Source organism: Buceros rhinoceros, unplaced genomic scaffold (genome assembly GCF_000710305.1).
Source record: "Buceros rhinoceros silvestris isolate BGI_N320 unplaced genomic scaffold, ASM71030v1 scaffold1871, whole genome shotgun sequence".
NCBI classification, from domain to species: Eukaryota; Metazoa; Chordata; class Aves; order Bucerotiformes; family Bucerotidae; genus Buceros; species Buceros rhinoceros.
Genome location: NW_010394611.1, coordinates 31,953 through 45,686, shown reverse-complemented (window position 1 = coordinate 45,686; position 13,734 = coordinate 31,953). Strand labels below are relative to the sequence as shown.

The following is a 13,734-nucleotide window of genomic DNA, read 5'->3' as shown; positions in this document are numbered from 1 at the left end:
TGAAGTTTGTATCGTACCTTTGCCAAATTGCTGCATGTGGTCTGTTTTGTTCTGAAGATGTCCCATGTTTGCTTTGTTCTCCTGTTTCAACTAGATGCAGTTACAATTGAACTTCATTACCTTACTTGCTAAACTCTAAGCTTAGCACTTAAACATCTAAAATTAAGCTTATTTAAAATCCCATCTTACTCAAAAGACTGCTCTGAGATGCTTAACTGTTCTGAGGTCTTTCTCCTAAGTGACTGTTTCAGGCCGAGTTTGTTCTGAAATGCAGTCTAGACTTTTCATTAACTTCTAAGAATATGGCCAGGTGGCAGAGGATTCCTGCCCCCTCCCTCCCCCCTCCCCTTACTGTTCTAATCTGTCCAAATCTGGCTGGATTATAAAACATCTAAAAATGCTTTTCCTGTATGTCTAGTGACGGCTTGGTAGAGCTTAACAGCCAGGACATCTGCAGATCCTATCCAACCTGAGTATCTCTGAGCCTCTTGGGTCTTACGTTGTGGACCAAGCTACATGTGCCATCCTCTCAGCCCTGCACAAGCCTCCTTGAAGACTAGATGGCACATGATCATCTTTGTAGAGCGTATGGATGAGTTCCCACAGGAGCCATAGAGGCGGAGTCAGTTTTACCTGTTTTACCCTGCGTTTTAATGGGAGGAAGGGCTGAGAGAAAAAGGAAGACTTGGTAGCAGGCAGTCACTGGTGCTAGGAGACCGGGCAGCTGTTGGGAACAGCTGAAGAGCAGATTTGTCTGGAAGCTAACAGGGAGAAGGCAGTTTTGGGCAAGCAACGGAAGGGTGATGGAAAACTTCTGTATCATCTTTGTGCAGATGTACAACTGTGAGAGACCTTAGGCTTCCTGTTAAAGCTTCTCTTCCAAGATCTGCGTATAGCAGCCTGGGTTCTCTTCAGAGTGTGAAGAGTTCTTTTGATTCAAGCCAGCTGGCCCTGTAAGGAACTTCCCACTCTAGCTCTTCCTGGCCCTCTCCTACACAAATCTACAGTAGGTTTGGACAATAGGAGGCATGAGTTTGCACCTGTGTTGTTGAACTGCTGTAGCTGCTGACTGAGATTCATATATTCCAGCTGACCTGAACTAGCCTTGGCTATAGCCTTTTTCTGTATCTTTTCTTGGTTTTTTCTTTTTCATGAGCTCTTCATAGAGTCCTAAAATGGACTCTTAAGGCTGATATTACACCATTCAAAAGCTTTTGCTCTTTGGCAGCTGTGAGATTAGTATAAACAATGTGCAAGTGTGCTCAGCTGCTTTGACTGACAAGCAGGACAGTCACCTGAGTTTTTGTCATTGACAAAATACGTTGGTATTTAGTTACCAGACAAAATACATTGCTACTTAGTAATATTTTGAAGAATACTACCAAATATTGCTTTCAAACTATTAGCAAACAGTGTCAGTTTTGCACTTGAATGACATATGTCATGCTTTTACATTCTAAGGTTTTCAGTATTACAAGGATAATTTTCTTAAGCTTAAATCTTCATATTTTTCTGGCATATTTCCCATCCTGTTTTCCTGTGACTGACAATCTGAACTTGCTAAGGAATGTCGTATGAGAATTATGAGTATAGAAGAGCTGCATGAAATGTATTTATTTTAGTTAAAAAAGCTATATACAATAGAATCAAGAATCCTGAATCAGATGTCCAAACCAAAACATTTTATTGCCTTTGAGAGGAAGAAGGGTTATGCTATATATTTTATTATACCATTTTCAAAGTGCTTCTAGAGTTCTTTGAATTTACCAAAGTACATTATTTCAACGAGAACAAAATACAGCACTGGGAGAGACGTTGAAAGGAATTCTATATAACTGTTAGCTTTCTGGATGTGTGTAATTCCATTTCGATTTATAGTCTTGGCTCCTTGTTCATTGTAACAAACCTTAGGACTACACTAATTTTTCCACGTGACTGTAGGTCACTGAAACGATTATACGCTGATGCTTTTCAAATAATCAAAATGAATTCATTTTCTCTGTTCTAAAATGTTGATGTGTTAAACTATGAGCTATTACATGCTTCTTTCTGTAAAAGCCTATATTAGTGCTTCTATAACAGCTTTTTATTACCTGCCTATAAAATGAATATTACTAAAATATTTTTCTTAATTCATTACACTTGGGTCAACCTCTAGTCAGTAAACATTCATAAAAGGAGTAAGCAAATTTGACAGCAAGTACTATTTCAGTTAATTATGTTTATTATAGTTGAATGTAAGTGGATTTGTGCCATGGGCAGCAAACGTAGCCTTTTAGGAAATTCAGAGGTGTTACTTCCTAGAGAGGTGGTGGATGCCCCAGGCCTGTCAAGTGTCTAAAAGGCATTTGGACAATGCCCTTAACAACTTGCTTTAACTTGGTCAGTCCTGAACTGGTCAGGCAGTGGGACTAGGTGATCATTGTAGCTCCCTTCCAACTGAAATAGTCTAGTTCTATTTCTATTCTCTAATCCAGTGCCAACCAAAGTTGAAACTTTGGGATGTAGTTTTAAGAAGAAATTTAGACTTCAAATAACTAAAATTAAGATATTTGTACTACCAGTGCCTAGCAGGAACAACTAGGATTTGAGAATTTACAAATGAATCTTTAAGTATTACAGGTTGAATGATGGCAGTCCCCTGTCACTTTGGGGAAGCTTTCCCTCTAGCTGTAGACACTCACACTGCTATGATACATTCGACTTACCTCAAGACTGTACTCTAAAATAGGAGCTGCAACTTCTAACAGGTGCCTACACCTCCCCCTCTGCATGATTTTTATGTGAATCACTTTTTTCAACTTCTTGACTGGCTATAAACACCAGATTGCTTATGTTAGCCTTTCAACAGGGATTGAGGGGGTTTTGTGAATCTGAATGTAGTATATGGGGTAGACGTAATAACTACATGTGAGAAATCCACAGTTCTTTCTTCCAACTTTATGCATCTCTGTTTGAGATATCTCAAAAGAAACAGATTCCTTCTCTTTAGGCTGTTGGCATCATTGTGCTAGGAGGTATGGGATTAAGTTCTTGGGACAAGTTCTCGTATTTTTAAAGGCAGCAAGCATATATTGATATTCAGTGCCAATTTCTTTTGTCACTTAAAATTTTATTCTATTTCATTAAGAATTGCTGTTATTTTTTTAAAAATTAATTTTCCAATTAATGGGAGGGAAAATCATGTAGAGCACTAACAAGTTAAGCCTATTATTTTCTGGAGGTTTTTTGATAGCATGTGTACACTTAATACTGCAGTTATTCAAGCTTTCATTGCACACTAGTACTGTTTGGAAGGTTCGTGTGCCTAGTTTAGCCATGTTAGACATAGCTGCTTTTTGCTCTTGCACGCAGCTCATGAGTTCATGAAGTGTTATGCATGTATTTCATCAGAGAAATGGTTTGCTGTGTGAAAAATCAGTTTGACTACCTATTTAAAGCTTTCACATTGGTTCCATTCTTATTGAATTTAGCTTGCATGCATTAAAATGTTGTAAAGAAAACAGATATCCCCTGTCTCCATCATCTCTTTTTAGCTTTTTAAGTATAAGCCTCTAATTCATTTCACTATGTAAGAGCTAATTCTCCATTAGTTCAATCATCTTCTCTTTTAGCTAAATTGAGCAATACACATTAATGTCCACACAGAACATCAATATTCGGTGGTTTGAATTTCTGTTTAACTAAATTTTTGTTTGTCACAAACCATGCAGGACACTACTGCTGAAGGAACACCATGCAGTGCACCTTCCATTGTTCTTCCAGAGAATGCTGTTACGCCAGATGTAGAAATTGATAAAAATCTGGTTAACAGGTACTATATAATACAATTACCAGTACTGATAAATTCTACAGTAATTCCAGGAGCCGTGTTTCTAAAATATTACTTTAAAATGTATATTGTATTAAAATATTATTGTTGTATCTCTATTTCTAGTTAGATTGCATTGTCTTTGCATTTTGATGAGCGGGGAGAGTGGGGACAGACAGGAATATAATTGATACTGAAAGGGTAGAGATTTAAGCCTGCCAACCTGACTCAGCATACTTTAAATTTACATGAACTTTCTTATCTTTCAGAATTACAAAATTTGAAACTAAACCAAAAATTTAAATTAGAGTTTTGCATAGTTTGGACAAAAAGCTGTAAGTGTTGAAGTCTGTCCTTTTGCTAACAAATAAAATACGGCCTGACGAGGTAAAAATTGCTTGGTCAGATCTTTTTGTAGACATAATGGTGTGCATGTGTGTGCTACAGTCCTGCACCTGCTACAAGGATGACCGACAGTTGGATTCCTCCTGTTCCGTGCATGGCAATGCACAATGCTGTCCTTCTGTCCGAATTTCAGCCTTTACGTGTACTCAGTCAATGATCAACTAAGGCAAAAAAAAGTACAATCGAGCATTTTTGTGTTTCCTGAAGTATTCCGCCCCCACCCCCTGGAAATGTTTTCAATTCAGTAGCTAAATCCTTGTTTCTGGCCTACTAATTAGATATGCACTAGTAGTGCTGCCTTAATCATACAGATTTCCACTGAACCAGTAAGAATTTTGCAGATTTATGTAGATTAAGGAAATCAGTCCTTTTAAAACTTACATCTTTAGTGTTTACAAACCAGTAATTTTTAAGTTCCTCAAGGTATGGTCAGCTATCAGTGTTGACACTCACAGATGTGTATACCTTAGTATTCTTAGTATTATGCTGAAAAATAAACATTGTAGCAATAATTGCAATCTGTTGTAATCGTTTTGTCTATTGAAAGGAAAATTAAGCAACTCTTAAAAATAATCTGTTTACATGATCCCTAAATTTCTGAAGTGTGTTTTAATGAAGAAGGAAGGTTTTTGGCAAAAGATGGACTTGCAAGGTATGACAGTTTGTGTAATAAGACTTATTTGTGAGGACAGAAGATTTCCAAGGAAGGCTTATGATCATAAAAATACTTTGCAATTTGCCTTTTGCAGGTATTTTCTTTATTTTTTTTATACTTCATAGTTTATGAATTGCTGAAAATGCTTCTTATCTTCTTTTGACAGGTTTAGTATATTATATGTATTTCAGAATAAATCTTCTTTCTGGTCTTGTGTATATTACCTTGATATTGACTTAACACATTCTTTTTTAGATAAGGTGATGTTGGTAGAGCTACTGTTACTGTATATTGTTTCTTTCCTTACAAAAATTGTTGGTAGTCTGGTGTTGCTGGCTAACTATTTTATAAGATAATATTCTGATATGCTGGAATATCATCATATTATTAGCCAGCATCTTTAAACTTTTCTTCTAAAGCCAATTTAGATATGCTCGGTTCTTTTAAAGTTGAAAGCATCAGAAATTGAGTTACTGGACTTTTTTTTTTAATATGAAAAACGGCTTCAACAAATGTAGGCAGCTTTTCCAGTTCTCTTTTTCTTTTTTTTTCCCCTTTCTCCCTTGCATCTGCTCAGTCGTCCTTACTGTGTGGATGAAGCTGCAAAAGAAAATTCTGTAGCACCTGGAAACTGGGATAGGACCATATTCCTGATCTTGTGAAATAAAATAAGTATCAGTTGAAAATTCAAGTAGGTAATGTTTCTAAGCTAGGCGGTTGGACAACTTAAGTGTCTAGCTTGAATGCTCTAGTAGAGTGAGTTTTGAAGCAGATGTTTGGGCCTGTCCAGGTAGACAAGGCAAGAATTCCACCTTGAGATTAAGCATACGTGAAAGTAAGATGTTGAACGGAGATGATAATCCTGTTTGAAGTTGAAAACTTCAATTGAATTTTCAGCTGAATTAAGGTTATTTTCAGTTTTTTAATAAAGCATACTTCTTGACCTGAGATTTTAAATGACCTTTATTGACCTGCCTTTAGACTCAAAATATGGGGGAAAAAACCTAATCAGAAAGTATTGGTCATAAATCTATTCTACAATTTGCTTGTATTTTTGAAGTGTACTTCTTCAAACTGCAAGATTATTTAAGAGTCAGAATTACAATGCAGTCTTTTGAAAGCAGGATTATTTGCTGGATCAGCATTTAATTTTTTGCAGTCATTTGAGACTTCCACCTGGTTTACAATCCAGAAAATTCCCGTATTGCTGTATAGAAGTGTCAATATGGGAGCCTAAGAAATTATTTCAGTCATAGAACTTAGTTTAAGAAGCACTAACAATTTACAAAGACTAAACAGGGAGGTTTTCAATGCATTATATTTACATCAGGTTTAAGACATGATAATGAACTAAAGTAATGTAATTTTTCTGAGAAATGAGAAGTTCACAGTATATGAGGTTATCAGCAAATGTTAGAACTCCTTTGTGAGATCAATTTCTATAATTTTCTTTCTGCAGTCTTCCATTTTTTCAGTTTTTTGGAAGTGAGTCAGCAATAAATAATTTTGTTTCATTTTTTTAATCAAAGTGAGTTCTTTTTAATGTTAAATTTTTATACAGAAGTAGAACTACTTTTTTTTGAGTGGCATAATCTCATAATCTTTGTTTATTCATTTTTCTCTCTAGCCCTCGTAGTCCTCATAGAAGACATTCTAACCGCACCACTAGGAATTCCAGTTCATTGACTTCTGTGGGTAAGAAGTGATTATTCATTTAAGATAGAGTGTTTTCTCAGAAAACGTGACATGCAATAAGACCTAAGTACAGAGTCTGACTGTATTGCCTACAGCTTTTTTCCTGTGCGTAGTGTCCGTAATGCACGCACGGCGAATGCTGCTGGCACGGTGAATTAGGTTCATGAGCTTATGATCGTTAAGTGGATGGCGTGCAAACATACGCAGGGAAATATGTGTGATGTTAGTTTCATAAAGTTGCTAGATTAGTGTGTTAGCTTAACATTTTTGGAATGTTAAGAGAAAGACATGCTTAAAATTCTTGTATGCAAAAATACTGTTCAGTAATGTTGGTTTTGTTACATTTGAAAAACTGCAGCTTTTTAGCAAGCAGTTTAACAGACACTGAAGAGTCTCAAGTTATTTAATTTGGCTCTCACGTCGGGTTAAACTTTAAATGAAAGCAAGCTGTCCAGGGAAAGATTTTCACAATTTCTTCACTTCATAATGAGTTTCTTACCACATAATTAGTTCTACTAGTTTTCTGGAGGCTACATGTGGAGTAAATTGTTGTTCAAGATGTGGATGCGTATTTCCGAGTGCTCCAAACCGAGATAAATGCTCGTAGTGGCAAAGCTCCCATCAGTTCTTAATCTTGAAATATTTGCATTTTGGTTGTAACCTGTCTCCATTTACGTGTTTCCTGTAAAGTAAAAGTAAAAGGATTGATCGAAAGTTTATACTACCCCATGTAAAGTGTGAGAGAATAAGCATATGAGACCTCCTACTAAAATGGGAGGGGCAGACGGTAATCAGAAATTTAGGAAAAATTTTTAAAATTATCTTTACAACTATCTTAATTTCTCACAGCCATGAACTTCATTTGAGCAAATTGCCACAGCTTTATGCTGTGCATGAAAACAGTTGTGTGTAAAATCACAGACTTGTGTGATCATTGCATAACATAAGAAAAAAATACTGGTTTTGTGACAGACTTAAAACCAAGCTTATCAGGCGACTCTTCTAATACTTCCAGAGGCTTTTAAAAGGAAGCACCCATTCTGCTATCGCTAAGGAGCCTAGTTCTTTGGCATTTTGAAACACAGGCATCTTTTCTGTACTTAGAAAAATCAGACTTGTACAAAAGAATTATTATCCCTCTATATTCAGAGATGCGGCAGCAAGAGCTACTCCCATCCCAGCCCCCTGGCTTCCCTGCCAAATCTGATCTCCAAACTAGGACTTTATGATTTGGATGGGTGGCCAACTGGACAGGTAAAATACTGGTTGGATAGTTTACCTCTGGGGGTAGTGACTGGTTGGTTGGTCACCTGTTCCCTAGATGTTAGCAAAAAGAGAGGGTTCTCTAAAAGAAACCTTTCCAGATGTCATTTTGCTGAAAACAGAGCTCTGTATTGGGGACACAGCTGGAAAAGCCAGAGCATCTTTGATCATAGTGACTTCCTCGTAGTGGGTTATCTCTGTTTTTGTTGACTTGATCTAAACTTGAGAATATTAGAAACAACATTAGAAATGAGCAGACAATGTTGCTAAATGCAAGCTCAAAGCTAAATTTATAGATATATTTTGTATTTGTTACTCTGAAAAATCACAGCATGTCTGGAAATATGAGGTACAGCTCTAAGTCTGATGTTTTATATGCAGACAACTGCGGTCATGTGATTGATCTGGTAAATGATCAGCTACCAGATGTCAAAATATCAGAGGAAGACAAAAAGAAGAACCTTGAATTACTAGAAGAAGCCAAGAAAGTGAGCGAGAGGTTTCTAATGCGCAGAGGCAGAAAGTCAAGAAGCAGCCTTCCAGAGTCACCCACAGGTAGGTGCAGATTCAGAAAACAAGATTTTATGTTCTGCTTCAAAGATCTGCAAAAGCACCAACAAGCATCTACTGTAATGCACACATTGCTATCATATACATGTGCTTTGTTAACTGGAAGGTCAGAATCCCTCTGGCCCGACTCACAATTCCATATAAAACAGAAATGACCAATCTCTGTTCAGTGGATGACGGGGTGAAGTTAAGTGCCTGAAAGACACACTGCAAACACTGTAACAGGAAAGCATGAAGTATTTCTGTTGAGATCTTAAAAATGGTCACAAATAGCTGTTTGTGAAGATTTTCTTCCTAAAGTACCTACTGTACGTAAAATTAAATTTTAATGGCAAGATTCATACTGTGGAAAAAACATTCCCCCCAGACATAATTTCACAGGCTTTTATTCTGAACATAGTCAGAAACAAAGCTAAATGGACCAGAACCTCCTTAAAAACAGCAGAATAAATTCTTCTGTACTAGAATGTCAGTTGAAATTTATTTTTTCTCCTCATATGAAGTGTTTGAAAACTAGGACAAAATGCCGTTTTATCATGAAATAAGGACTTTCATTTAGCTTTGAAATGCCAATTCAAAACAATGTTCAGTCCTAAAATTGGCTTGACACTTTCTGGAGGAAAAAATACCTATACTTTTTAAAATTAAATTTTCCTTTTTTATTTTCCTAAATGCCTTGTGAATGCTTCTCTTGTGTCTACTTCTCTGCAGTGCTTACAGAATCAGAAGACTGAGGAGAATAATGATTCTGTGCATCTACAGACTTGTATTAGTGTATTATGATGGGTATATGAGAGAGAAACTCGAAGTTCCTAATTGCCAAGTAAAAATGACTTGTCAGGTTCTGGGCAAACACATGACTGATGACTATGAGATTCATGTTTTAATCTCATCTAAACTTTAAAAATTCGGAAACTACAAGCCTAGAAAGTAAAATTACCTTGTTTGTTTGTTTTTATCTTTATTTTAATGAAGCCGTTTCCCCTACACTTAGTCCTAAAGTTTCACCAGTAACATCTCGGAGCAACTCTCTCACTCCTCCGGTTTCACCAGGTAAAATGATCTATGCAGGCTCAAACTTGAACTTACAAAAGCTCACAAAAAATGTATTTTTAATATTTCTTGAGAAGTCAAAATCTGTAGATTCAACCATCCCTTCCTGAATATGACAATGAATGCCCACAATGCATGTATATTTTTATTGTATTTTCATTCCTGTGGTGCTATTAGGTTATGTGTTGCGTTTTTGTATTCTTTTTAATAATGGAGTTTTGAGAAGCTTTAATGAACTCTCAGTATATTAAAAAAATTTTTTTCCCTTTTGAATAATATTTTTCACACTTAAATTTTGTTCTTAATATATTACATGGAACTGTGCATGCACATGTTTATTAATGCTGTAGTAGTAAAATCTTTGAGCAGAACATCAGAATATGCCCTAATTATGTGTGTCTTTGTAGGGTCTGATGCATGCACAACCACTAGTGTTGAGTCAGCACCTCCAGGGCAGGTAAGAAAGAGCTGAATGGTCTGCACAGTTACGCAGCTGTTACGGTACTACATTACACTGTGCTGTCCTGTTAGGCCCTGAGGAAAATGGAATGTTTTGAATACAATTTTATACCAAGATTGGATTATTGATACATGTTTTTCTGCAGAGTGAGTGACTAATGTTTATTCTGAAGTCAAAAAAACATGAGGTAACAAGCACTGAAGGATCACAGAGATCGGTTAAGTGTAGAAAATGGAAAAAGATCTGATATTCTAATCTATGGAAGAAAATAATCCCTAAAATCACTTCATGAATCAACATGACAAGCAGTGTAAAAATTAAGATTCGAAGCTTCTTCATTAATATCTATATCTAACACATGCAGCATAGATGTGAAAGATAACCTTGTAAGGCAACTTTTTTCTTCCTTTTTTGCTAGAATAACAGAACCGTGAAAGAGGATGACAGGCAAACTGCAGAAGTAAGTGTTTCACATTAACTGTTGAACAGAATCTGCCTGTTTGTCTTAGCAGAGATATGACCATTTATATGACTTAAAGACTGTCCACCGAGTGAAAAGAAAAATGATACTGCACTAAGAAATTGTAAAGCACCCGCAAATGCAGGTTTTTTGTCAACTGCACATGTTTAAAAGCAAATGCCAGTGAAAATAAAATGGCTTTTCACAGTGAAAATCTGTTCTTGGGCAGGGAAAAGAGAAATTTGCATTTGTTTCTCTGTCTTATGTGCCTCCCTCTACTTTCAGAATGCTGCTAAAGGATTAATTGATCGAAGGCAGAATGATCAAAGAAAGATTTCTCAGGGAAGGTTGGTTCCTCGTTCTGCTGGTTTTGAAACCTCCAAAGAAAAACTCTCAGATCAAAAAGAAAACTTTGATCCACGTAAACATATGGATACTTTACCTAAATGCACCCCTTCAGGTGGTGATGGTGGCAGAATGTCTCTTAACACTTGCATGAATATTTGTGAAAATGAACTTGGAAAATCACTCCTCAAGAAAGCAAAAGAAAATGATGTTCCTTTAAGAACCCATTTACCAGGACCAGGAATAGGAAATATAGACTCAAAGCTAAAAATTCCAGAAATGAGGGACTATAAACTTTCAAGTAAACCGGAGTTTAAACTGTGTGGACTGCGTCCTCCTCTATTACGGGCTGTATCATGGGATAGCTTGGAGCCTGGACAGAAAGATAAAACGCCTTTAAAATCACCATCTGAGGAAGATAAAAGCTTTGTTGTTGGTAATAAATCCAGCAATCAATTAAAAGCATTCAAAGACCTTCAAATCCAAGTTCAACCAGTTCGAATGCAGAAACTGACAAAGCTCAGAGAGGTGAGTCCTAGTCAGCAGTTGTGCCTTTTTTAAAGTTATTTCATAGCTTACTGAACTTTCAACTTGCTTAGCTCTATCGTTGCAAGAAACATACAGTAATATACTGGGAAATAGTTCCAGCAAAATCAATATAGAATTGCATAGTGCTTTTGCTTTGCAGCTTCAGTAGATTGTAACCTGTAACTAAATTCCATGGAATCATGCTGTTTCTTAGTTCTCTTCAAATATGTTATCTTCAATATGCATGTGCCTACATTCTTGCACATGCAGGTTTTGGCCCCCAGATTCTTCAGGATGGTAGAAGGAGAAATAAGATAACAAGGTTGAATTCTTCCATATGTTTATTAATTAGCATAAATGGTATATTTAGTGTTTGCGTGGCAGAGATATTTAAATAGAGTTTTCTAGTTAAGTTGCTTAGAAATGTTACTGTTTTTTCTTAACAGGAGCATATTTTGATGAGAAATCAGAATTTAGTTGGATTTAAGCTTCCAGAACTTAGTGAAGCAGCTGAACAGGAAAAAGGTGCAGTATCATAAATGCTGGCAGGCATGTTTGTTTGTTATATACTGATTTTTTTTATTGACTAATGTGGAGGAAAAAAAGAAGTTTTCAATTGCAATAGTAGCTGCAATAAAGCAGTTGTGGAGAAAGGCAGTAAATGCTGAATAAGAGAGACCAATAATGGAAGTACCTGAATTTCTTGATGATGTGAGCCAAGAAGATACTGTAGGTATTGTTACAACCAAATGAAAAGATGCACTCCTGGAACAGAGTCCAGCTTGTACTTAATAGATGGAGAACTGCCTCAAGTTTCAGTGACTTTCTGAGAAAAGTTTCAGCAGTGGTGGATTGAATGGATGTGACCTCCATGAGACATTGTGCCCATAATGGTGAATTTGATCCTTGAAAGTATAAATAAGAGATGGAATGCTTTATTGCTGCTGTTTCATTTTAGTATATCTGTGACAAATATTGAAACGGCATGTTCACTTCTGTCCACAGCTCTGTGTCAATGTGGATAGGTAAGAGTAAGGCCAGAGAAGAGACATGAATGTGATTGAAGGATTGGGAAAATATGTCTTGCAATAAGTGGGGGATTTTTTAGCTCAGTTTTTGATTTTTAATAAGGAAAAGGCTTAAAACTCTCCATAAATGAGGAACCAGAAATCTACTACCAGATGTGGTTTTTTCCAGTCTAACACAAGTAAATGAGATCTGATGCCTGTAGGCTACATCTAAAAAGATTCAGAATAGAAACAAAGAGCAAAGATATAATCCTGAGGACAATTCAACAACTGGAAAAACTAAATAGCTAAGTGATCAATTGAAAATATTTAAATAAATACTGTGTATTTGTTTGAAATAGTTAAGTCAAAACTTGATTAGAGTGTTTTTAAGACAACATTAACTGAAACAGATATTTAATATGAAAGGAGCTGAAATTGATTGTCCAAGACTTGAGCCTCTTTGATGCTATTTGTCCTAATACTGTTCATTTTGCTTTGGGACTGTTTCATAACGTCTTAAAGTTTCTGTTACACAGGGAGAATTCTGAGGTGCTACATTTCTGTGTTACCTCTGGAAACCAACTCGTATTCAGTCTGGATGAAACAGGATTAAAAGAGACTTCTTGTCCTCTTCCTCTATTTAGTGATTATATCTTTGGATTCTTAGATATGGCAATATTATTCCTGTTACTCTGCTAATATATAATTTCCCAGAAATTATTTAGCAGGTTCTGTTTGAAAGTGTAAAATAGTTGCCATTTTACCAGCCTGTTACTGTGAATCAAATATACTGACCCCATGGTGTTTGCTGTCAATGCTGGGTTATGATGATCATCAGAGGAAACACAACTGTGCATCTACAGAGGTTTAGATACGTGGGATGTGTCAGACCTGGAGACAGTGTGGTGCCAGGCTGGCTTTTTATGGGAACACACATGACTGTTATTATGTAAATACTGGAATTTTCAAATATAAGGGAAATACATAGAACTAAAATGTAGCTAGAAGGACTCTCCCATTGTTTTCTGTTTTCCATCTTAGTGCTCTCCACATTTACAAAATTTGAGCTTTTCACACTAGTTGTTTTTTTCAAGTCTAAACATCTTTCTGCTATGCTAAATGAACAGGAAAGCTGTACAAAAATATCTCCCCAAGTCTGGGATTCAGACTGGGGAACTGATTTCCCTGTAGGAGAGTCCTTCATTAAATTCTGGTAAGGTAGAAGGAGGCAAGGGGATTATTATATATTAAATTATATAAAATGAAGATTAAAAAGTTAAGTAACATGAATTTAAAAAAAACCCTGTGTCTTGGTCCTTATGAAAGTGACAGAAGTAGAGAATGTAATTATAACCTTTATGTCCTATTTCGATGAACATGCAACGGAAACAAGTACATGTTGTAAATTCATCACTATAAATGGTTCGTATTGGCAGGGGGGGGTTTAAGACTTGATAAAAGACCGTGCTCTGTTACAAA

The 13,734-nt window shown here is 36.2% G+C and overlaps 1 protein-coding gene across 1 annotated transcript in view; it reads left to right on the top strand.

Annotated features, from left to right (window-relative positions):
- The window catches only part of MRVI1 (murine retrovirus integration site 1 homolog), a 30,545-nt gene that overhangs the window by 2,820 nt on the left and 13,991 nt on the right, over positions 1 to 13,734 (top strand). Inside the window, exons 2-9 of the mRNA XM_010145257.1 lie at positions 3,714 to 3,814; positions 6,499 to 6,566; positions 8,211 to 8,384; positions 9,375 to 9,452; positions 9,860 to 9,909; positions 10,331 to 10,372; positions 10,658 to 11,245; positions 11,692 to 11,770. Coding sequence (XP_010143559.1) covers positions 3,714 to 3,814; positions 6,499 to 6,566; positions 8,211 to 8,384; positions 9,375 to 9,452; positions 9,860 to 9,909; positions 10,331 to 10,372; positions 10,658 to 11,245; positions 11,692 to 11,770 — 1,180 coding nt within the window. The remainder of the gene's footprint in view (positions 1 to 3,713; positions 3,815 to 6,498; positions 6,567 to 8,210; positions 8,385 to 9,374; positions 9,453 to 9,859; positions 9,910 to 10,330; positions 10,373 to 10,657; positions 11,246 to 11,691; positions 11,771 to 13,734) is intronic.